General features: G+C 41.8%; 1 protein-coding gene across 1 annotated transcript; it reads left to right on the top strand.

Annotated features, from left to right (window-relative positions):
- The first annotated feature begins 11,781 nt into the window (after positions 1 to 11,781).
- On the top strand, positions 11,782 to 24,037 carry LOC120533195 (gastrula zinc finger protein XlCGF57.1-like). The gene is made up of 3 exons (XM_039759946.1): positions 11,782 to 11,894; positions 18,321 to 19,342; positions 21,780 to 24,037. The coding sequence occupies exons 2-3, from the start codon at positions 18,973 to 18,975 to the stop codon at positions 23,066 to 23,068; spliced, it is 1,659 nt and encodes a 552-aa protein (XP_039615880.1). The 5' UTR covers positions 11,782 to 11,894; positions 18,321 to 18,972; the 3' UTR covers positions 23,069 to 24,037.
- The last annotated feature ends 2,634 nt before the right edge of the window (positions 24,038 to 26,671 follow it).

Raw genomic sequence — 26,671 nt, 5'->3', positions numbered from 1 at the left:
ATTGTAAGAAAAAAAAAATGTGAACGTGAGCGTTAGTAGACTTTGCATCCTAGGAACCAAGTTACCCGAACTATTCTCTAACATTTCAGTAATTATTTGCTGCTCTGATGCTGATCTTTCCGATCATAAAATCGGCCATTAAAAGCAATTGACGTGAAAAATTCATAATTAATTGCAGAATTACGGTATTTGAGGGTCTCTTTCTCTTGCACCATTTGGCATAAAAATCAGCACATCGTCATCTCATAACAGGCTTAAGTTTCGAGTTTGGTGTTTTTCCATCCAGCCATTTTAGCTCTAGACTGATCTCAAGGAAACTGTGACACACACACACACACACACAGACAGACAGACAGAGAGAGACACCCATCATCGAGATATCAATGTTTTCCATGTCAGGGGACCCTAAAACGTCGAGATCCGTCGGAAATTGGAGATTTTTTTGACAAATCTAAAGCTTTTGCTCCTCCCCCATAGCTGATAGTTGGGGGGAGGGGCTAAGCAAAATACACCTACCAGCACGTGAGGATTTAATTTAACTTTCCTCAGAACAAATGCTCAGGCAATCACGGTATTCTTTCCACTGGTTAAAGTAATCTTTCTTAATATTTTTAGAAATCGCTAATGTTACGCTGATTAGGTGATCGTACAATGCTAAGCTCAGCGGCACAGTCTCCGGAGACACGGGCTTCATGCTGGTTTTTAGATTCCTGGTGGTTGTTGGTTATGTTTAGTCTTCTTTTGGCACATTTTTATGACATCTCAGAATTTTGCCAAAGGTGAACTCCATGAGTGGAATTGCACAATGTAAACCAGGTTTGCGTCTTATCTGGGGTCCTCGCCTTATCCCGGTTTCATGTGTGCACGCTTTACTTATTTGGCTGTATGTATGCATGTAAATGCACTCAGTGTAATCTGGCGGCACGGCAGCCAGTGTTCATACCTCAAATCTTTTAGGGCTCGGGTTGGGAATGGAAAAAGGCGATGGATGTTATTAACTTCACAGCACGTGAAGGACTAAGCGAATTTTGTTAATTGACATGTATTACTGACACATTTCCACATTTAAAACTGATAATCATCCTCAGTTCAGCACATCTACTGAGACTAACCAATCTGCAAATGCAAGGGTACAACATGCAAACCCCCTGGCGCTGTGAGGCAGGAATGATGCTACCACTCTGCCAATGTTAAAACTGCTATACTAAAATAACTAAACTTCCATCCATCCATTATCCAACCCGCTGAATCCGAACACAGGGTCACGGGGGTCTGCTGGAGCCAACACAGGGCACAAGGCAGGAACCAATCCCGGGCAGGGTGCCAACCCACCGCAGGACACACACAAACACACCAAGCACACACTGGGCCAATTCAGAATCGCCAATCCACCTAACCTGCATGTCTTTGGACCGTGGTAGGAAACCGGAGCGCCCGGAGGAAACCTACGCAGACACGGGGAGAACATGCAAACTCCACGCAGGGAGGACCTGGGAAGCGAACATGGGTCCCCTAACTGCGAGGCTGACTAAACTTTAACCTGATTAAAACTAAATGTATACCCGTAGGTTCTGTTCAGTTTTTATCATATATAGTTTATTGAATGGCTGACCAACATGTAATAGAAATAAAGGATCGTATTTTAATTATTAAAATCCACAAATCAGTTCACTCGCACTATGGGTAAGTTTAGTCAGGTAGTCCATGATGATCATATCTTCTATACCCCCGATATCACAAATGAAAGATCTTGTATACTACGTGTGGCGTGCAGCACTGTAAACTGTTGGAGGCGCGTGCTCACGCCGGTAGGACATTCGGTTACAGCCAGACACACATATGCACAAATACGCTCAAAAATCAATTTATGGACAAGCCGCTGTCGCGAACAAACGCCATCGGCGTGATGAATTCAGAGATCAGGGAGGTAGCGGAGCGGACATGTGGGCGTACTGACACATTTACTAAACGCCCGTTCAACGTCTGGATGACAAAGCATTGAGAAAGTGGGCTTGTTCTCGTAAACACAGCGTGCGTCCACACTGCTCCCTCATTTAAATGAACGGGTGGCTGGACACCTCACTCCTCGACCACAGCATCAGAGCCCAGCCCGAAGTACACGATTAGGAGGGTCCGTCACCAACCGTTCGATTACACCTGAGCGTGTCTAGGCGTCTAGACGTTCGGCACAGCCAGGGCGTTGAGGGGGTCCGGTTTGGTGGACTCAGGATTGGGTCACTGCTTTTTGCAGATGATGTTGTCCTGTTTGCTTCATCAGGCCGTGATCTTCAGCTCTCTCTGGATCGGTTCGCAGCTGAGTGTGAAGCGGCTCGGATGGGAATCAGCACCTCCAAATCCGAGAGCATGGTCCTCAGCCGGAAAAGGGTGGAGTGCCCTCTCAGGGTTGGGGTCGAGATCCTGCCCCAAGTGGAGGAGTTCAAGTATCTCGGGGTCTTGTTCACGAGTGAGGGAAGAATGGAGCGTGAGATCGACAGGCGGATCGGTGCGGCGTTCGCAGTGATGCGGGCTCTGCATCGGTCTGTCGTGGTGAAAAAGGAGCTGAGCCGTAAGGCAAAGCTCTCAATTTACCAGTCGATCTACGTTCCTACCCTCACCTATGGTCATGAGCTATGGGTAGTGACCGAAAGAACGAGATCGCAAATACTAGCGGCCGAAATGAGTTTCCTCCGCAGGGTGGCTGGGCTTTCCCTTAATAAAGATAAGGTGAGAAGCTCAGTCATCCGGGAGGGGCTCAGAGTAGAGCCGCTGCTCCGCCGCTTGGACATCTGATCAGGGAACGTCCAACCCAGGAAGACCCAGGACACGCTAGAGGGATTATGTCTCCCGGCTGGCCTGGGAACGCCTTGGGATTCCCCTGGAATAGCTGGAAGAAGTGGCTGGGGGAGAGGGAAGTCTGGACCTCTCTGCTTAAGCTGCTGCCCCGCGACCCGATCTCTTATAAACGGAAGAGGATGGATGGATGGTGTCTAGGCGTCTGGAGACTCCGACGCTGGTTTACATTGTCTTATTTTAATCCATTAACTCTTTCACGTTTTACTTAAATACATACCCTTTTCTTTTTCAACCACCTGAACTCCTACACAGCAGCAACACCAGTTCAACGATTCCAGCCTCGAGACAGCGTCTGTCTTCTTTCTATTGCAGCCTGCGAGCAAAAAACGATCCATTGCTGCCATCTGGTGGACGGAGGTCCCCTTTTTAATGCAATTTTCGGAGCTAAAAAAACCTCCAATCTGATTTTTTACTGTTCAATGAAGGTAAAATAATTTTATTTTATTATTATCCTATTAATAATTTGTTTTAAGTTAATAAAATGGAGTCCATCCATCCATCCATCTTCCAAACCCATTAATCCAGAGAAGGATATCAGGGAAGCTGTAGTTATTTTTGTTTAATTCAATATTAGATTCTGTTTAGCGTTCTACATCTCAGATGATATAATTTAAAATGTTCTGTTTATTTTGTCTTGTGTTACGTATTTGACTAAAGCTTTTATCCAAAGTGACTTACAACATTTGACATTCAGTTGGTTCCATTTCTTCCAGGCGGGTGAAGTGACTTGTTGAGGGTCACACAGTGGCAGTGGTGGGATTTAAACCCACAGCTTCAGGGTCTGAACTCCAAAGCCTTAACCACTACACCACACTGCCTGCATTATGTTATTACACTATTTCAGTAATATATTGTGCCAGAAACGGCGTACTGCGCGATCACGTGCAGTGAATCCACTTGACTTGACATTCCCAGTTTTCATCGTCTTCCTCTGTCTCTGTTTAGCATTCATTAGCTCAGAGCTTGATGTGCCTGTTGCTTCCTGAGCAGCTCTTCATTTCTCCACCCTAGCGGCCCGCTATTTCTCTTCGTCCATCGGCATCTTTTTGCATTAAAACTGATTAAGTCAGTGTTTGTGTTGCAATTACTTAGTACATTTTTCTTATTTTTTTACTTAAGCTGGCACTTAAGTCTTCAATCTGCCTCAAGAATGATTTAAGATATGAAGAGGCAGAGGAAGTGACGGTGAAGGTGGTAGGGAATGAGAACAGCTCCTGTACGCATGTGCTGTCCAGCAGCACGCTGCCGAGAGTTGATTCTACAATAAAATAAAAATAAAAAGAGGAATAACCTTGGAGGTCAATCTTCACCCGAAAGCGAACAGCAGAGATCACACAGTATTTGTGTACTAAATTTCAGGTCAATCAGTCAAACAGTTTGCGAGCTACAGGTGATTTAAAATCCTGGACAGACAAACGGACAGCCATGGCAGCGTATTATAGAAGAAGATGTTAAATAATAGGATGAATGATTGTACTGTACGTTCCATCACTGCTACTAAACCCTTAAGGGATGACAAAGGAAAGCCGTAACTGCTGCTCTCATTAAACAAAGGCTACGGCAGACATTGGTCAAAAACCACAGGCAGTACAGGAAGCTGCAAAGTGCTACAGAGTTGCTTATTCGCACATTAGTGAAATAAATGGTTTTAAATATTCTGGGGTCAGATTAAGGACAAGCTGTTTCCAATAATTTGGTTCATCTACATGTTTATTATGCCTTTAGAAAAAGTATTACGTTTTTTTTTTTTGTTTAAATTATTGTTGTTTTAGGAAGAAAGTTTAGAGAAATGTCATCAACTGGGTATATAGCTTTTTCTTCCAGCTCTTTCAGGATAAAACTATCAACCCAATAAAACCTACTTATTTATTTATGTCCAGAATGATCTTGCATACTGGGAGGAATATCCTTTTAATTTCGAGTCTGACATTCCAACAGCCACTTCATGAGTCCAAATATCACAAATGAGTTAAATTAAATCATTGACCGGTGGCTGATACCCACTCCTACTTCCATCCTCTTGGAGACGGGCCATATTTGCCATGAAGATTCTTTGCAAGTGATTTTCAATGACTAAGTTCGTTTCACTGAAATTGTGACAAACTGGCAACGAGTACTCATGATGCTTTCATCTGAGCCAACTGATAATGTTAGAAGGCAAGAAAAAGTGAGTTTGTTAATGGACAGATACTGGGTGATAATGACTTTTCTCTTCATGCATACTTGCTGACATTTGTAATTAATCCTCAGATTGGCTGCAGAGGAATACAACAATACAGCACATCATTAACCTTGCAGCTTGATGGAACACAAGGATGGATATATATATATATATATATATATATATATATATATATATATATATATATATATATATATATATACAGTGCATCCGGAAAGTATTCACAGCACATCACTTTTTCCACATTTTATGTTACAGCCTTATTCCAAAATGGATTAAATTCATTTTTTCCTCAGAATTCTACACACAACTCCCCATAATGACAATGTGAAAAAAGTTTACTTGAGGTTTTTGCAAATTTATTAAAAATAAAAACTGAGAAATCACATGTACATAAGTATTCACAGCCTGTGCTCAATACTTTGTCGATGCACCTTTGGCAGCAATTACAGCCTCAAGTCTTTTGAATATGATGCCACAAGCTTGGCACACCTATCCTTGGCCAGTTTCGCTCATTCCTCTTTGCAGCACCTCTCAAGCTCCATCAGGTTGGATGGGAAGCATTGGTGCACAGCCATTTTAAGATCTCTCCAGAGATGTTCAATCGGATTCAAGTCTGGACTCTGGCTGGGCCACTCAAGGACATTCACAGAGTTGTCCTGAAGCCACTCCTTTGATATCTTGGCTGTGTGCTTAGGGTCGTTGTCCTGCTGAAAGATGAACCGTCGCCCCAGTCTGAGGTCAAGAGCGCTCTGGAGCAGGTTTTCATCAGGATGTCTCTGTACATTGCTGCAGTCATCTTTCCCTTTATCCTGACTAGTCTCCCAGTTCCTGCCGCTGAAAAACATCCCCACAGCATGATGCTGCCACCACCATGCTTCACTGTAGGGATGGTATTGGCCTGGTGATGAGCGGTGCCTGGTTTCCTCCAAACGTGACTCCTGGCATTCACACCACAGAGTTCAATCTTTGTCTCATCAGACCAGAGAATTTTGTTTCTCATGGTCTGAGAGTTTTTCAGGTGCCTTTTGGCAAACTCCAGGCGGGCTGTCATGTGCCTTTTACTAAGGAGTGGCTTCCGTCTGGCCACTCTACCATACAGGCCTGATTGGTGGATTGCTGCAGAGATGGTTGTCCTTCTGGAAGGTTCTCCTCTCTCCACAGAGGACCTCTGAAGCTCTGACAGAGTGACCATCGGGTTCTTGGTCACCTCCCTGACTAAGGCCCTTCTCCCCCGATCGCTCAGTTTAGATGGCCGGCCAGCTCTAGGAAGAGTCCTGGTGGTTTCGAACTTCTTCCACTTACGGATGATGGAGGCCACTGTGCTCATTGGGACCTCCAAAGCAGCAGAAATTTTTCTGTAACCTTCCCCAGATTTGTGCCTCGAGACAATCCTGTCTCGGAGGCCAATTCCTTTGACTTCATGCTTGGTTTGTGCTCTGACATGAACTGCCAACTGTGGGACCTTATATAGACAGGTGTGTGCCTTTCCAAATCATGTCCAATCAACTGAATTTACCACAGGTGGACTCCAATTAAGCTGCAGAAACATCTCAAGGATGATCAGGGGAAACAGGATGCACCTGAGCTCAATTTGAAGCTTCATGGCAAAGGCTGTGAATACTTATGTACATGTGCTTTCTCAGTTTTTTTATTTTTAATAAATTTGCAAAAACCTCAAGTAAACTTTTTTCACATTGTCATTATGGGGTGTTGTGTGTAGAATTCTGAGGAAAAAATGAATTTAATCCATTTGGGAATAAGGCTGTAACATAAGAAAATGTGGAAAAACTGATGTGATGTGAATACTTTCCAGATGCACTCTATATATTATATATATATATATATATATATATATATACACACATATACGGTGTGAGGGACAGTTGTACGTTACTGTGCTGATTGTACACTTGCTGGCCTAATTCATCGGTTAGACAGAACAGCAGCTACACCTGAGAGTAGATAACACCCTTTTCCAGCTTGCTTCAAGTACTTTAATAGGTTTGCATATGTAAGTGTATGTGTGGTATCTAAACAAAAATAAATGAATACAATAAGTGCACAAATACAAATGAAATACATATATGTACATAACTAATTAAATGTCAAAGTTTGTTTACCATCAGATTGTCACCTCAGTTGTGCTGCCCTGTGTTGGCTGTGTGTACAATGCTGCACAACATTTCTGCCAGGGAAGGTGTGACCCTGCCCAAGAGGAAGGGGTGAAGGTTGGAAATGCAGAAAATTACTGATTTTAGAAACAAGTGTGTGTAGTAGGCTAATTATATATATATATAGTGCTGGGCGGCATGGTGGCACAGTGGGTAGTGCTGCTGCTTTGCAGTTAGGAGACCCGGTTCGCTTCCTGGGTCGTCCCTGTGTGGAGTTTACATGTTCTCCCTGTGTCTACGTGGGTTTCCTCCGGGTGCTCAGGTTTCCTCCCACAGTCCAATGACATGCAATTTATGTGCATTGGCAATTCTAAATTGTCCCGTGTGTGTGTTTGGGTGTGTGTGTGTGCGCTCACTGTTGGGCTGGCATCCTGCCCGGGGTTTGTTTCCTGCCTTGCACCCTGTGTTGGCTGGGATTGGCTCCAACAGACCCCTGGGACCCTGTAGTTAGGATATAGCAGGTTGCATAATGGATGGATGGATATACAGTGCAGGGCAATGATTAAAACTTTTAATTGTGATTAATCACGTGATTTTCTGAGATTAATCACAGATAACCACAACAATCACATTGCTGTGTGCAAATTTCAATAATGAACTCAAATTTGGTTTGCAAACACTTTATACGCTTTTTAACCACAGAATTCCCTTTACATAGTAGCAGTGAAAATATTTCTTGTAAATCTCAACTTAAATATCAATGTAATCAAATCAGATATAAAACCAAAGCTATTTGCCATGGCCAGGGGATTAATGTTTTCATCTAGTTTGTTATAGGAAAACAAGTTCCCCTCAAAGTCCAGAGCCACAATCACATCATTATAACAGGCACCTTCTGGGCAACAGCAAGTTAATAACAGGATCATAACCACAATAAATATTGGGGCACCTAACCAGCTGTCACATTTCAAAAAATAAAAGAAAACAGGTGAAAAAAAACGTTTCAGTTGAAGTTGCCATCAGTGTCATGCTCACTCATTTGTAATTATGTAACATTAATGGTGGGTGTGAACTGTGACCCACTGGCATGACTGGCATGACACAGTCCAATCACATTAGATTAAAAGAGCCTAAAACAATGCTAAGGCGCTGCCAATACATGTGGGCGTGTCTGAGGCTGAGAGCTGCGTCTCCAGGAAAATCTGAAAGCAGCCTCAGGTCACCAGTTTGCCTAAAGATCAAGGACTTACATTGACTCTCGTTTTGATGGCATCCTTCACTCAGGACATTCACCCAGAAATGATACAACTACAGGTCAGAAACAGTTTTTAATGGATGTTGACATGCAGTCAGACCAGGCATGTTGTGCAGATAATTTATTTCCTGACTATTTCACATTACTTAATTCATTTAAGTATTTTTTAAATACCCTGCATTACAAAACACCACTGATAAATATTTATTTATTTATTTATTTATTCACCCATTTCTGATTAAAGGCTCATGTATTTCATCATACTTCAGTTTATGCCATTATATTTGAGAAGGTGGTAAGGAATACAAGGAGTGTGTGAATTTTAATACATTATGGATATTATTTAGTCATCTTTATTTAAGGATTGAGGAAAATCACAGGTCACAAATTAAATATATAACAGATTGCACAGGCTGTCTAGATGGAGTTTGAAGAGAGTAAAGTGATGTGCAGGTCCCTTTTTCTTCCCACTTTTGTTGTCACTTGGCACATTAAAAAGCCACTATCTGTCTTAGTCACGGGTGCTGAACTCCGGTCCTGGAGGGCCGCAGTCGCTGCAGGTTTTCATTCTAACCATCTTCTTCATTAGTGACCAGTTTTTGCTGCTAATTAACTTCTTTTGCCTTAATTTAATTAACTTGACTCTGGCCCCTTAGTTCTCTCTTTCCTTAATTAGCAGCCAAACAATATCGAGACTGTAAAAGGCGCTATATAGCGCCCGACCCGGCACAGACCACGCAGAGGCAACGTGTACAAAACACTCAGGCTTTATTATTTTTCTTCAGCTGTGTGACACGTCTTCCCCGTGCCACACAGCCCAAACACAGTCCCAAAAGCACAAAGCCACAAAACTCACTTCTCCACCTTCTCTTCCACCACTCCTCCAAGCTTAGTCCTCCTCCTCCCAACCCTGGCTCTCCGAGTGGTGGTGGCTGGGGACTTTTATAGCCCAGCCGGAAGCATTCCTAGGTGATTAACCACCTGGTCCTAATTGAACTTCCGGGTGGGGCTGAAAGCTCGTCCAGCCGGGCTGTGGGAAACAGGCAGCTCCCCCTAGCGGCCATGCCGGGCCCCAACCAAGCTGTGGAGGACTCCATCTCCCATGGAGCCCTGCGGGCGGTTGGGGAATCACCGTCGGCCAGGGAGGCTGCCACCAAGCGTCCCGGGGGAGGTATTGGACTGCCCATGGCGACTCCCCCGGAACAGAAGCAGCAGGGGTGTCCCTGCCGGGCATGGGACTTGGCTGTCCGTCACAAGACACAAAACAGGCTGCCACATCACACAATATCTGAAACTAAAGAAGGGTGATGGTCTTGGTAACGTTGATCTCTCAGGTCACCAAAATATTTTGACGGTGATCTTAGAAAAAACAGAAAAATCAACAGTTTTAAAAATGCCTGCTGTGGCAGAATGAGAGCAACAACAAGCCAATTAACTGCAAGAATCAGCTTCTCATTAAGAGATTGGTTGGAGTTCGAAACCCCAATTTAACAAGTCATCTGTCAGCTTGTTTCACATCTCATTTCTGTTTGGCTGTCATTTAACGAAGAAAGGAATAAATTCAGAGGACTGAAGCCTTAAAAACAGAACTATTAAAACGAAGGGAAAAGAATTGAATTGGCAGTGAAAACTGGTCAGTGATTAGGAAAAAAGTCAGAATGGAAACCTGCAGCCCTCCAGGCCTGGAGTTCGACACCCCTGGTCTTAGTAGACAGCAACACCACGTAGTCATCTAAAAGAAAAACAAGTTGTTCTTCTGTATGGGTCTGTCATACCATGTCAAATTTTCTTGATTATTTTTCACAACTATTTCATCCAACTGAAAGACCAAAAACGTCTTCCCACGATTGAAGTATTGTCAATGGTTTGTTTTTCAATCGACTTGTGGGAAATTAGAGTGCTATAATTGGCCAAATTAACAGTAAGGGGAAAGGGGCCGTGGGTTAAATAAGGGGATTTGAGCAGGCTACAAGTGTGAAACCCCCACCACTTTCCTTTGTTTCTTTTTTCACAAATGCACACACCCAACTGTTTGGCTCAGGGCTTAACAATCCCTTCGATGAGGCAAGAGTTGACAAAATGTAATCTTTGGACAGGCCAATGCATCCCAAAGATGAATGATTTTTTAAGTTTTTAAGGCAACATGCAAGAAAAAAATCTCAGCTATGCATCTGGGTTCAAAGTACTGTCTTGATAGGCCAAGGTAAGGGGTCAGCACAGTTCTCCCCCCTTGGGGCAGTGCCAATGCTTGGTTATTTTGTGCCCTAGGTGAAGCTTATTAGTGTGCCTACTGACTGTTCAGTAGCTAACCCGTGCGGCTGGGTTCCACCACCACATTATGATCTGTGCCCTATAGGCGAATGCCTAATTCACCTTAATGGTGGTGCCGGCCCTGCCTGGGAGGACAGACGAGCTTCCAGGATGCAGCTGAAGACAGGCCAACTCAAGTGAAGGGAAACGATTGCAGCGTTCTCCCATACTTAATAGTAACAACTGGTCCATGTTGGGTTCAACAGACAGAAAGGCTATTAGCCATGCTGCTGGGTCCAAAAGTGCGGCTGGATTGAACACAAGGTCATTTTGGCAAGATTCACAGGAAGGGTATGACAGGGGCACTTTTCAGAAACACCAGAGTGCATGCTGGCTTTTTTGGGTTTGGGTTTGGGTTGGGGGTTTGAATCCTGCAGTCTGTTTTGTATGTCCTTAACATTATCAATTTGTGTTTAGAGGGTAAATGATAAAAAGAGTCGCTCCTACAATGATCGCCAAAAGGAAGTGTCTGGTCATTATGGGGAATGATGGCCGGTATACACCTTCCTACCATGTAAAGTTACTATTCCTAAGATTCATCGTTTTCAGGACAAGCGCCAATTTGTGTTGCCCACGCTTAATTTGCTCCGATAAAAAAATAATAATTGAAAGAAAACGTTAACTTCACAACGACGCGAGTAAAACGATCTGTACCGTGATCACGTTAGCAAATGCCAGCAGAGTGACTGAAATAAAGTTTGAGACGAGAAAATAACATGAAATATGGTTAATAATTTGTCCGAAGTTGAGATATACGATTCTTCAGCAGTGTTTAGTTTTACCACAGTGAACACTCAAACATTAACCAGGAAGTTTAGTTGCCTTTGCATACATCTAGAAACGTAGGCGCACTAAAACTGTGAATTTAACAATATTTGGAAAAACACTTAACTGCATATACCTGCTAATACTCTCCGTTCTTCCAGCTACTTCATCCCGCATGAATTGCCCGTTTTGTTTTGTTTTCTTGGAATTCTAAATCACGTGACATAAACCCATTCGCAGACAGCGGCGCCGAATGGGCGGTGTCCAAATCTCACGTGACATAAACACGCAATCCGTCCGGCTGTTCAGCAATGCCGCTGCAGCTACCTGCTGCTGGACCTTTCTGACAAATCGAGTAGCCAGCCGGCTGGTGGTGTCGATCGGTCCAACGAAACAGGTCCTCGAAAGAGAAACGGTAAGTACTTATACAATGCGTGAAAGCGAAAAGGAAGGAAAATGACATCGGAGGTACATAATGTAGTAATCGAATCACGAGTGAAGGGTCCCGCTAATCTCCGTAGTTTGCTTCAGGTTCTGATCAGGATGGCGCTGGGATACTCGCATAGTAGGTGTCTACTCGTGTAAATGCACAGAGCGGTGAATTGTCACAGAATCTCCCCTGTCCAGCGGCATGTGAAGACGCCGTGAGAGTATCAGATGCAGGTACCTCTGGGTTGGCCTGCATGCCCGCTCCTTGGTCTCCGTGTCCGCGACTCGCTTCACTGTCATTGTCGATTTCCATTCCTCTTTTTAAGTCACACAGACAGGGCGCCGAGGCTCGTTATTGTTCATTTTGTACAGTGAATCTGTAATGGTGCAGATTTAAGAGGCGGAGTCTGGCTGATATTGATTAAAATTAAAAAAAAAAAAAAACAAAAAAAAACATTAAATCGAATTCTGACCTTCTCAAATTAACACACGGTGTCGTATGGATAAGTGAGCCTGATCAGGCTTAAGTAAATAGTGACTGAATATATTTAATGGTAGCAGGTATTGTAAGTGAAAAAAACTCAATATAGAGTACAGTACATAGTTTTGTTCTGTATGTGGGAAATGCAATTTGGGGATCAGTACTGCGTGTTAAAGGTTAATGAAATAAACACAATTTTGGTTTCTGGTTGGGGTTGAATACTGTTTTGTTGCTTTCTTTATTAACATTCTGATATTTTTTTCTTTTCATCTTTGTTTTTCTAGTTTGACAATGAAGTTATTTGTTGCCTAAGTTAAAATTGACTTTATGCAATGTTACATTCTTCAAATAAATTAAAAAGGGGGGTGGGCGGCTTGCCAAATGCATATCTCAATTTACCAAAGCAAAAAATCCTAACTCTGTACTTAGAAGTGACTTTTTCATATTGGATATACATTCAAGTCAGTCAAGTCAAGATGTTCAGTGTCTGGATAGTGAGATACAAATGGCTGAGTGCAGTCTAGGTCATATTTTATATGACTATTGTTAAATAAATCACATTCTTTAGGATTATTGAAAAGACGAATCACTGGAGTGACACTTAATAATAATGCCTATTTGGTTTGGGACAAGTTTTAATAATATTGTCTATTCCAATGTATCTGTAAATTGAATTCCTGCGTCACACTTTAATCTATTGTTTTGTCAATCATAACTAATATAATGGAGTAGCTAGATCCCCCTCAAAATTGTGACAAAAAGTAGGGTAATAATCCGTCCAGTTTTGGAGGTTGGCACTTTTCCAGTGCTAAACAGAGTGGGGTTTGTTATTCTAAGAAAATCTGGAGACCAGGAGTTAGGGTCTCTCGTGCAGCTGTCCATTCCAGATGTGCATAAGCGCGACCCGCTGCTGCCTGCTGGACAGTCTCCTTGCGCTCCTTGAGCCATTATGTTTGTGCACCACCAACTTTGAATGTCACTTCTGCTGAAGAGGTTACTCTGATCAGAAGGACTGATGACACAACACATTACCTGGAGGCACTGATAAAAAGTTTGGATAAATGTATTTTATGTAGTTTCACTTTAAGGAAACTTCAAAGAAATAACAAAAAAAAAAAAAAAAAGCTTCCACATTTAGGCATCCCTAAGAAATAAAATCTGGAACAATGTGTGCAGTTTCAAAACACATAAAACTCTGGAGAAAGTCTACAGGCAAGGGCAGCTAGTCAGATTCAAGGGCAGGTTGAATAAAGTGATAAAATGTGCTTGTCTCCAGCAGGGGGCGCTAGAAATACAGGACATATAAAAAGATGCATATTGTGGTAGAAACGGGTGCTAGCAAGCCCCTAATCCCAAACACAGAGATGAATGCAGTCCCGGGTTCAAATTAAGGTTGGTTTATTATCCACAATCCTGTTATCAACACAAAGCACAGGTTCTGTTTCTTCACAATACAAATAATAATAATAATAATAATACATTTTATTTGAAAGCGCCTTTCAAAACACTCAAGGACACTGTACACAGTAAAAATAATAATAAAAGTAAGAAAATAAAAAGCAGGCAAAAGAGCAGGTAATTTACACGATCATAAAACATAAAACAGTTCCAAGATAGGAAAATGGAGAAAGTTATGTGGGATAAGCTATTTTGAATAGGTGAGTTTTTAGTCTAGACTTAAAAAGAGAGAAAGAGGTGATGTTTCTTATTTCAGGAGGTAGGGAATACCACAGTCGAGGAGCAGAGCAACTGAAAGCCCTGCTCCCCATAGTGACAAGACGGGGGATAGGAACAGAGAGAGAAAGAGAAGAAGAGGATCTGAGACACCGAGATGGGATGATGATCTGTACCAAATCAGAGAGATATGGAGGAGAGAGATGATGAATAGCCTTAAATGTATACAGAAGTATTTTAAAATGAATGCGATATTTGACCGGAAGCCAATGGAGCTGCTGGAGAACAGGGGTGATGTGGTGAATAGAAGGGATCCTGGTGATAATACGGGCAGCAGAGTTCTGAACACGTTGAAGCTTATGAATTGATTTTTGAGAAAGACCAAAAAGAAGTGAATTACAATAGTCAAGCCGAGAAGTAACAAGGCTGTGAACAAGAATGGCAGTGGCCTGTGGAGTAAGAAAGGAACGGAGACGATTGATGTTACGCAACTGAAAATAAGCAGACCGAGTGACATTATTGATGTGTGAATTAAAAGACAGAGTACTGTCAAGGATGATACCCAAACTTTTCACACATGGGGAAACAGAGACCGGCAAGTTATTGATAGCAATAGAAAAACTATTTGTTCTGGATAATTTTGATTTAGAGCCTACCAGGAGAAGCTCTGATTTATTGCTGTTGAGTTTCAGAAAGTTAAAAGAGAACCATGTATTTAGTTCAACTAAACAGAGAGTGAGGGAGGATGGGGGGAGAGCAGAATCAGGTTTGGTGGACAGATAAAGCTGGGTGTCATCAGCATAACAGTGAATACCTCACAGTACCTCTCCTTTCTCTACTGCACTGCCCTCCTCCACTCAAGGGTTGCTCTCTGTCCTCCCAGCTCTGACTCACCTGGACAAAGGAGTGCGGTCCCTTTTTATTGTGGACCCAGGAGTATACTACTCATTAGAAGTGCTTCCAGGTTAAACGGAAGTCCAATATAGCAGGGAGCACATCCATAGACATTTATAGATAGACGTGTTGCCCAGTCAACACGATACGTCAGCGCGTCAGCCTTATTGCAGGTGGCAAAAGTGCCATTTAAACTAATACAGGTAGACGTGGAAACCGGGATTTCAGATGAAAAAACAATAATGTTTAAAACAGTATCGTTTACATACAACAGATTTTGATGAATCATTTAAATGCAATTATTTAAATCCATTTATATACTAATAATGGCAATTATTGAGACAAAAACTTCATCAATGTCTGAAAGTCAAAATAGTAAGACTGCAACTGCCAGTCTGGTCTTTCTTTTAACAGTGAAATGATACACTCAATGACACAAATTATATACAAATTGGCTTAATAATTTCTGAAAACATTTCACTCATTCCTCTTTTAATCACTCCCTCTCTCTCAAACACGCACACACACACAATGTGGTTACTTAAATATATACAGGATAGAATCTAAAATCCATGAAACAGAACTGTCTTACATAGCTTTTTCCGTGTGTTGCCACTCTGTAATTTGCGAGTATTCAGTCTGGCAATATGGTGCAGCCTTAGTTTGTGGAAGGCAGACACAACTAAAGACATGAGAAAAAAAATGATGGTTGTCAATTTCAAACTGTGTTTCCTCAATGTGCTCCATAAGAAAAAACAACAACAACAACATTTATTTATATAGCACATTTTCATACAAAAAAAAAAAGTACCTCAAAGGGCTTTACAAAATGAATAATAGAAAAATAGAAGACACAATAAAAATTAAAAATAAGTCAACATTAATTAACATAGAATAAGTAAGGTCCGATGGCCAGGGTGGACAGAAAAAACAAACAAAAAAAAAACTCCAGAGGCTGGAGAAAAAAAATAAAATCTGTAGGGATTCCAGACCACGAGACCACCCAGTCCCCTCATCATCTGAACCAATCTCAGCCCAAACAAACTGATTGATTAAAGATACACTGACAGCTTGCCCTAATGTCGACTGTCGGATAACACGCTCAGCTACTTTGACCACCTTGACTGTACTCTCCTTTGTTTTTAATGTGAGCGAGTGGTAGCTTTGATTATATGATAACAACAACAACAACAACATTTATTTATATAGCACATTTTCATACAAACAGTAGCTCAAAGTGCTTTACATATTAAAGAATAGAAAAATGAAAGACACAATAAGAAAACAAAATAAATCAACATTAACATCGAATAAGAGTAAGGTTCAATGGCCAGGGGGGACAGAAAAAACAAAAAAACTCCAGACGGCTGGAGAAAAAATAAAATCTGTACGATTCCAGACCATGAGACCGCCCAGTCCCCTCTGGGCATTCTACCTAACATAAATGAAACAGTCCTCTTTGGATTTAGGATTCTCACGGAAGGGCTTGATGATGATGAGATATGATATGATATGATGCCAGTACACCATCTGTTACCAAACTATCGCGGCACACATCACAGCAGCTTTCTCAAAATCCCATCTAAGGGCTACCTTCCACTGCTTCCTGAGGTGGATTTCTTTGTGAAATATTCAAAGTTTGAGAGATGTTAACAGCTAACAACAATCTTCATAGTTAGTGACTAAATATTGTTTGGAGGCTCACTTGAGCACATAAATGCATAGCTTTCAGGTAGGGAACCAGCCCCTCTCCTGGTTGGGATGCCTGTCTAATCCATATATACATACAGTGGGTATGGAAAAGATTCAGACCCCCTTCAATTTTTCACTCTTTGTTATATTGCAGCCATTTGCTAAAATCATTTAAATTATTTTTTTTCCTCATTAATGTACACACAGCACCCCATATTGACAGACAAAAAAAAAGAATTTTTGAAATTGTTGCAGATTTATTAAAAAAGAAAAACTGAAATATCACCTGGTCCTAAGTATTCAGACCCTTTGCTCAGTATTTAGTAGAAGCACCCTTTTGAGCTAATACAGCCATGAGTCTTCTTGGGAAAGATGCAACAAGTTTTTCACACCTGGATTTGGGGATCCTCTGCCATTCCTCCTTGCAGGTCCTCTCCAGTTCTGTCAGGTTGGATGGTAAACTTGGCCGCATTCATCTTTCCCTCGATTGCAACCAGTCGTCCTCTTCCTGCAGTTGAAAAACACCCCCACAGCATGATTCACACACTGAGGAGAGGCAAGACACACGACAGCCCGCATGGAGTTTGCTAAAAGACACCTCAAAGGACTCTGAGATGGTGAGAAATACGATTCTCTGGTCTGATGAGACCAAGATAGAACTTTTGGCCTTAAATCTAAGTGGTATGTGTGGAGACAACCAGGCACTGCTCATCACTTGTCCAATACAGTCTCCACAGTGAAGCAATGGTGGTGGCAGCATCACGCTGTGGGGATGTTTTTCAGCGGCAGGAACTGGAAGACTGGTCCAGATAAAGGGAAAGATGACTGCAGCAATGTACAGAGACATCCTGGATGAAAACCTGCTCCAGAGCGCTCTTGACCTCAGACTGGGGCGACGGTTCATCTTTCAGCAGGACAACGACCCTAAGCACACAGCCAAGATATCAAAGGAGTGGCTTCAGGACAACTCTGTGAATGTCCTTGAGTGGCCCAGCCAGAGTGCAGACTTGAACATCTCTGGAGAGATCTTAAAATGGCTGTGCAACCTGATGGAGCTTGAGAGGTGCTGCAAAGAGGAATGGGCGAAACTAGCCAAGGATAGGTGTGCCAAGCTTGTGGCATCATATTCAAAAAGACTTGAGGCTGTAATTCCTGCCAAAGGAGCATCGACAAAGTATTGAGCAAAGGCTGTGAATACTGATGTACATGTGATTTCTCGGTTTTTTTATTTTAATAAATTTGAAAAAACCTCAAGTAAACTTTTTTCACGTTGTCATTATGGGGTGTTGTGTGTAGAATTCTGAGGAAAAAAAATGAATTTAATCCATTTTGGAATAAGGCTGTAACATAAAATGTGGAAAAAGTGATGCGCTGTGAATACTTTCCGGATGCACTGTATGTGGATATTCAACTTGTTTTAAAATGAAGCTTTCACTCCTAGCTTATCATGTAGTATTAACATTTATATGCTATAAGTACAATCACCGTACATTTCTGGCCTCTGCCTGATGCGTCAGGCCTGCTTTAATCAGCCAAAATCCCTGCCTGAAAGGACCGTCCCCACATCAGCTGCATTAGGCTCACAACTCCCAATGATTTTGTCAGGTCTGGTTACAGTGTTTAATGCCTTTGGTGCACTGTTGAATTTATTCTTCTTTGTTTTGTCTGCAGAGAAAAAGAGAAGCTGCCATTTCCAGTAACTTGTTTAAAATGGAGGAAAGTCTCCGGCCATCCAGACCACTACCTCTAAAGCTGGAATAAAATCAAGAATATGTGACCTCCAGAGGAGTTATATTGGGGGCCGCGCAGATGGGCTTTGTCACCTCAGAGTTTGCTGTGCTGCTTGGCAGTTGCTATTTTGATTGTGCGCTGCTCTGTTGGTTTTAATTCAGTGGCACACAGAAAGAACCGAAAAAGAGCAGTTCTGTACCAATAAGCAGCCTTATTACCCAATCAGGGTGATGAAAACAACTTGTGCTCAATTTGATTGGTGGATGTTTTTTTAATAAGGCCAACTGACAAAGTTCTGTCAACCTGAACCTCACCAATGGATGGCCTACGACCCTCTACTTCCCTAATGGGAGAAGGACAACAACTTTGAAAGCCAAAGAGCAACTTCTGCCTCTTCAGTTAATAATTAATGGTAATGTTGGCTATCCTCTGTAAAGATTCACTTACTCTGTGTCCTTTTTGGTCAAATCGATTCCCCGTGGAAGAGTTGTGGCAGGCCACCTTTCAAGCAGATTACAACACTTATGTGAAAGTACCCTTTGCAAAATAAGAGGGACAGGAGAATCTCACACTGCACAGGAGTTTACATTCCATGTGTGCCATGGAAAACAAAAGAAATGTGGAGATTAAGGAAGAAGACTGTGAATGGGAAGATATGGCACATCAGAAGAAGGTGTTTGGCACTCAGGAAGAGAAGAATTGTGAATGGAGTCGAACAGTCATTAAAGAGGAGTCTGGGCCAACATCTGACACCACTGACTTGCAAAAAAATGAAACGGCAAACCCTGTCAAGGTAGAAGACATTAAATTAGAGTCTGTTCCTCAACATGTGCGTGCAGATGACAGACTAACTGGAACAGGCTTCACGAAAATGAAATCCCACTTCCAGGTGAAGACTGAACCTTTGGATTCTGACATGAAGGAGACGGAAAAGGCATTGCGTTCAAGGAATTCTGGAGAAGGTAAGAGAGAAAGAAATCCATGTGAAAGCTTGATGTGGTTCAGCTGTAGCCCCCCCAACTTTTACACACTGAACATAAAAATGCTGGCTTATTTTCCATCCATCCATCCATTATCCAACCCACTATATCCTAACTACAGGGTCACAAGGCTCTGCTGGAGCCAATTCCTGCCCACCACAGGGCACAAGGCAGGAACAAATCCTGGGCAGGGCGCTTGCCCACCGCAGGGCAAACACACACCAAGCACAATTTAGGATCGCCAATACACCAAACCTGCATGTCTTTGGACTGTGGGAGGAAACCCACCCAGACACGGGGAGAACATGCAAAATCCACGTAGGGAGGACCTGGGAAGTGAACCCAGGTCTCCTTACTGCGAGGCAGCAGCGCTACCACTGTGCCACCCTTGCTGGCTTATTTTAATTTATGAATTCCAAACTAAAAGCATTAAAGTGTTTTAATTTCTAAACATGTCATTAATCCCCCCATATTTTTTTTTACTTTTATTTCCCCTAAGAGGCTACACATTACCAGCATTGCCCTAAATAAAAATGCAATCCTGAATGAGGTCTGATTTTAGATAAAAGTACACACTGGAGGTTCCTGCTGCTGGTCCATCATAACCCCACCAGACCCCACTAGACCAGACCTACTGCTGCCTCGCAGTAAGGAGGCCAAGGTTAACGCCCTGAGTTTGCATGTTCTCCTCTTGTCTGCATCAGTTTCTTCCCACCGTCCAAAGACATGCCATGCAGGTTAGGTAAGTTGGCCCTAGTGTGTGTTTGGTGTGTGTGATTGACTGGCACCCTGTTCTGGGTTTGCTCCTGCCTTGCACTCTATGCCAGCCGGTATAGCCCCCCAGATTCCTGTGACCCTGGTCTGGATTAAGCTGGTTAGACAATGACATATCATGACTGTAATTTGGTTTTAATCGTTTTATTTACTCCAGCATAGACAACCAAGGAACTCAGCATTACAGTAAAACTGTGGTTAACAATAACAGTTGGATGGAGAGCTAAATTCAGAAATAAACCCCAGAATGCAATCAGGTTAGAAAAACTGAAAAAAAAAGGTATCAGGAGTGTTATGTGGCTGAAAAATCAATGAAAGAGTGAAAGGTAAAGTGTATAAAACAGTAGTGAGACCAGCACTGGATCAGAAATCTGAGCAGTTAAAAAGGTAGAGGACACCTGGAAGATACAGAAATGAAGATGCTGAGATGGATGTGTGGAGCAACAAAGCTCGATGAGACCAGAAATGAGAGGATCAGTTAAAGTTGGGGAAAATATCAAAGAAAATACAAAAATGTTTTCTGGGCCCATGCTTGTGGTTATGGCGTCTGTGATGTTGTCTGTATGTCCGTTAAGTGAGGTGTGGTTTGAACTATTTTCAGTTCAAATAGTCAAAATAGTTTTGAACTGTTGCTTTGTGTGGTGTTGATGTGTGCTGTTTTGTGTGGAACAATTGTCTTGAATTATTAATCTGTGTGCTGTGGAGATTACTTAGATCTTGGAGACGTCTTCCACACTCAGTATGTGGAAGAGTGAGTCGTTCCATGGCTGCTTTGGGGTGGCGCTGTTTGTGTTTAGTGAATCGTGTTTTTGTATTCCTTTGAAGCTCTGCTAGGTTTGTTTGTGATTAATGTTTAACTCCAAAGCAGTACTTGAGTACTGGGATGTCATTTATATTGATTGTTTTAATTGTGTGGTGTGCAATTAAGGTACTGCTTCTGGTTTTTATTTATTTTTTTTTATTTATTCACTATTTTATTTTTTGATTTTTTTTTATCCTTTTTAGTGCATCCTTTTTAATAAATAAGTTCTTTTTTTGGCTCAGAGATTTTTTTAATGGTTCCCCTCTTTCCCTTTTTGTTAATACTTTTGGTAATTGTGACTTGTATTTTGGGCCTGCGCAGGTAGTAAGCTTGCCTTAAAAGATTGGGGCCAGGCCACCTGAGGTGAGGCCTACTCTTTAGGTGACAGTCCAGAGTAAAGTGCAGGTCTGGCTTTTCTTTTGTGTGGTCTACTTTAACTAATCATTAACTTAAATGAAGTGTTGGATTATTAAGTAAAATGTGCAGTGCTGACAATCTTGTGGTGAATTTCAAAACTGGTAAGTTAATTTAAAAAGTATTTCAACAAAAAGGCTAATCTATAATTTCTATATATATGGACTCCATTTCTATTAATTATATATTTGTCTTATGAAAGTGTGCATTATTTATTTCTAAACTATTTATGCATTATTATTATTATTATCTAATTTGAATTAATTTCTCTTTAAATGTAGTTGCTTTTTTCATATCTTGTAAAGCCCTTTGAGCTACATCATTTGTGTGAAAATGTGCTATAGAAATATATTTTCCAGGTTCTTTTTCCAGGTGTCTTTCTGAACTTTTTATATTTACATTTAATAGTTGCATTTTGTATTTCTGCAGATGTGGAAAAAAGTGGCACCATCTTCTCCTCTTCATTTCCTCAGACATCTCTTCACTGTAGACCACAGCAAAATGAAAACATAAAAGAGCTGACATCTGGATTAGAGGTTTTGGTGCCAACCTCCTTGCCTGTGAAACTAAAAAGAGCAGACACTATAAACAGTCAACAGGTGCATAATGCAAATATAAAGGCTCAGTATGTCCACAAGAAACAAAGGAGAACTACTAAACAAAAATCTAAAACTAAACTTAAATTGAGTCATACACAACAGAAACCCTATTCCTGTTCCGAGCGTGGCAAACGATTTCTCACCAGTGGTAAGCTTCAAATCCACACAAGAATCCACACTGGAGGAAAACCATATTTCTGTTCTGAATGTGGAAAACATTTCTCCCACAAAAGTCATCTTCATGCCCATAAAAGGATTCACACTGGAGAGAAACCATATTGCTGTTCCCAGTGTGGAAAACAGTTCTCCCAAATAGGCCATCTTCAGACCCATACAAGAATTCATACAGGAGAGAAACCATTTTGCTGTTCTGAATGTGGTAAACAATTCTCAGAAAAGCGCAGTCTGCAGTTACACACAATAATTCACACAGGAGAGAATTCATATTGCTGTTCCGAATGTGGAAAACAGTTCTCTAGCAGCAGTAATCTTCAGATCCACACAAGAATTCATACTGGAGAGAAGCCGTATTGTTGTTCTGAATGTGGGAAACGATTCTGCACCAGCAGCAGTTTTCAAACCCACAGAAGAATTCACACTGGAGAGAAGCCTTATCGCTGTTCTGACTGTGGCAAACAATTCTCACAAATAGGTAATCTTCAGACCCACACAAGAATTCATTCTGGAGAGAAGCCGTTTTCCTGCCCTGAATGTGGTAAGCAATTCTCTAAAAAACGAAATCTTAAGATACACACAATAATTCACACTGGAGATAAGTCATATTGTTGTTCTGAATGTGGGAAACAATTCACCACCAGTAGCAATCTTCAGATGCACAGAAAAATTCACACTGGAGAGAAGCCACATTGCTGTTCTGACTGTGGCAAACGATTCATCACCAGTGGGAAACTTCAAGTCCACACAAGAGTTCATACTGGAGAGAAGCCATATTCCTGTTCTGACTGTGGTAAACAGTTTTCACAAATAGGCCATCTTCAGACCCATACTAGGATTCACACTGGGGAGAAGCCATTTTGCTGTTCAGAATGTGGCAAACAATTCTCTGAAAAACGCAGTCTTCACTTACACACAACAATTCATACAGGAGAGAGGCCCTGATGAAGTAATTTGGAGAGTGTATAAAGGAAGGAAATGAGGAAAGATTTAAAAAAAAATTCTGTTAATTCTTGATGAGTACCTTTAAATAATCACCCAGTCTTGTCAAGGTAAAGCTACTGTCATAGTGGGGAAAGGATCCAAAGAGGTCATTCACACTGCCTGCACATCTCCCAGGATAAAAATCTGCATTTGGGTAGGTTAAGGTAGTGGCAATTGTACACTATCTTCAGACCTCCAGTCTGGTGTCAGTTCAAATGAGCGGAATTTCTAGCTCAGAAACAATGGACCTAAAAGACTTTCAGGAGTTCCACAACAGCGCACAAAAAACTTTAAGCCACAGCTAGCAACTTCTTTTCTCTCCTACAGTTTTGGAGTTATAGGGTGGCCACACAACAATCTTCATACATTTGACAGTAAAAGAAGAAAACTGCTGCACACACATCAATGAATGTACAAGAACTGATATATTCCAAGAGTGAACATCCTAAGAAAGGCAAGGGACTGATTGAACCTGATTACGTGTACAAACGATGATAGCAATCATTGGACTTCAGGCTTACCTGATGTATTCTAAAGACCAATATGTTCATACAGTTCTCAACGATGAAACAAAATGGAAACAACCTCCATCATGGAGCTCAGTCAATTACTCCATAAAAGAGTGACAGAAACTGACCCACAAACCCTCAAACATTACATCCTGCTGGGCATCAGAAACAATATTGGAAACTGGATCAGCAGAAAAGGGAGAAATTGGTGGTAAAACCACAAATATAATGGGAATTAGGTGCTTACTACTCGGAGTGGTGGCTCTGAGGCTAAGGATCTGCGCTGGTATCCAAAAAGTTGCCTGTTCGAATCCCCATTACTGCCTAAAGAGATCCTTCTCTGCTTGGCCCTTGAGCGAGGCCTTTAACCTGCAATTGTTCCAGGGGCCCTGTACAATGGCTGACCCCAAGGGGTAGATGAAAACTAACAAATTCCTAATATGAGAAATTGTATAAGGTGGACAAATAAGACAAAAAAAAAAAAACAAAACATGTAGATCAAGAACTTACCCATGGAATTTTTTTATTGAAGGAAAACTAAGACCAAGCAATGAGCTCCTAATCGTAGCTGGACAGATGGTGGCCTGTGCATAGGGTCATTCAAGGCATTAATATGGCCAAACTGGAACTGCCAAGCAGATGTGTGACTGTCTCTGGCTCTGTCTGGTAGAGTTTGCACTGATCAAAGACCAGGAGAAAGAACTCCACAGAAGAGAGAAGCTACAACAGCACTGGATACATGTAAGGTAGTCAGACCACTCCAACAAAAAGGAAACGGCCACAAACAGGATCCCATACAATGAAACGTTTTTTTTCTTTGCACTATTATTGTTAGAAAAATTAAATATATAAAAAAAAAAATACAGTCCACTTTGGGTGGCACGGTGGTGCAGTGGTAATGCTGCTGCCTTGCAGTTAGGAGACCTGGTTTTGCTTCCCAGATCCTCCCTGCGTGGAGTTTGCATGTTCTCCTCGTGCCTGCATTGGTTTCCTCCCACAGTCTAAAGACATGCAGGTTAGGTGCGTTGGCGATCCTAAATTGTCCCTTGTGTGTGCTTGGTGTGTGTGTCCTGGCGCTCTGCCCGGGGTTTGTTCCTGCCTTGCGCCCTGTGCTGGCTGGGATTGGCTCCAGCAGACCCCCGTGAACCTGTGTTAGGATTTAACGGGTTGGATAATGACTGACTGACTGACTGACTGACTGACACTCCACTTTGAATGATGCGAATGGAAGGAAGAATAAAGCTCCTACACAAGCAGGCAGCATTACATTGCAACAGCTCTCGTATGTAATGTTCGCACTTCTCACCATTTTTGCTAAATATAAAGTGTGTCTTAGTGTTTTTTACAACAAATACCTTATAATTGCACTGGTGGGAGTTCAAGGCCCAGAGGAACCTGCGCAGGAAGGAGGCGTTTTATTTAAAGAGGTGAGGAATCAAGGAGAGAGGACAGTCTGCAGAACCACCAGAACTAGAAGAATCAATGCCACCTTCAGGATCCAGCAGGTGACCCCGGGTTTGCACAGGGGAGCAAAAGGCAGCTTCCATTGGACTTTGGCCTGAAGAGGCAGTCCGGAGTTTAGTTTTCTGTCCTGTTTTTAGGAGATGGTATGTGGTGTTCCTTCTATCATCATTCACATCTTACGCCATTTACTTTTCTATGAATGCTAACTGGACTTTTATTTTCCAGAACACACTGTACAGTTAATCACTGTATGTTTACCTGTGCTGTTTGTGGAGTTGGATTTGTATTGTGACGGTGGGCAGTGGGCGGATTGCTGCAGTGTGTGGCTTTGTAAATATTGTTCTGTTTTCCAATTTCGATTACTCATTTTTTCTGTGTGTCTGTTACTTCTGTTTCGTGTGATCTGTAGCGGTGTCTACAGATTATTTTTCCTTTTCCTTATGCTGCTGCTCAGGGGGTTGTTGGATTATAATCGTGTCAGCTCAGGTGTCGGAAAGGTGACTTGGGTTGTGGTGCAGATTGTTGTTGACGGCCCACCTTCATCTATACTGCTGAAAACCTCAATGTATTTAGAAAGCGACTGAAGACCCGGCTGTTCTGTGAAAAACTGTCAAATTGATGTAGAAAGAAAAAAAAACCTTTGCTCTGTGATACTTTATATTCTTGGTTAATTTAAGTTTAATTGCATTATTGATTATATAACCAATGATTGTAAATGTATGAGTTATTACATCTCGTCACTTGTGGCAATCAACTTCTGCTGCCTGTCCTATTACACTTGCTGAACAAATAGGCCCAGCCTAATGTCACTCGAGTACGTTTACCTCTGTTGTAAGTTACTTTGCCAAGCAAATAAATGTAAATGTGTGCGGCCCCTGCTAGGATATGGAAGATTGAGATCCATTCACAGTGTTCCCTTTGCTAGATACCAGTGCCAATAACATCTCAACCAAAAGTGTCGCATACTGACTCAAATGGGAAGACAATAATGAACCAGACAATAAGAGAGAGTCAAAAATGCACCTAGAGATCAAAACCAAAACTGCACTTTCACCAAGCTAAAAAACATCCCAGAAATCAAAGTTAAGAACGTTGCCTGAAACATTTGCACCAAAGATAATGAACATGTAGAACTACAGTAAGTCGTTTTAGTATGTTATCCACAAACGTGGGTATGAAACGGCTGCCAGAGCCAACCTTTAACTGGTCATGTAGTTGACATCAGACGTTCTAACATCCGAGTCTCCACTGCCTGGCAAGCAGGAACCGCGTCCACATCAGTGGTGACCCCCATAACAAAATAAAAAAGGCTTCAGAAAAGAGGCAGAATATATTTTAGCAAAGTTAAATAAATCCTTTGAACAAAAATCAACTTAATATTTGAAATCTTCAGAGAGCCGTATTGAAAAGTCAGAAGAAACCCTAAATGAAAGCAGAAACAGAATCCCAACACTTTGAGTGATGGTTTGCTGACTGTACTGCCAGTTAGATAAAACTTATGGAGGAATATTTCGGAAAAAATGAAATAAATAAATAAATGCATAAATAAATAAAAGTACTGTGAAATGTGAGCATAAATAAATAAATATGT

This window comes from Polypterus senegalus, chromosome 8 (genome assembly GCF_016835505.1).
Source record: "Polypterus senegalus isolate Bchr_013 chromosome 8, ASM1683550v1, whole genome shotgun sequence".
Classification (NCBI taxonomy): domain Eukaryota; kingdom Metazoa; phylum Chordata; class Cladistia; order Polypteriformes; family Polypteridae; genus Polypterus; species Polypterus senegalus.
Note: the sequence above shows the minus strand (reverse complement) of the source record. Positions and strands in the feature narration are given on the sequence as shown.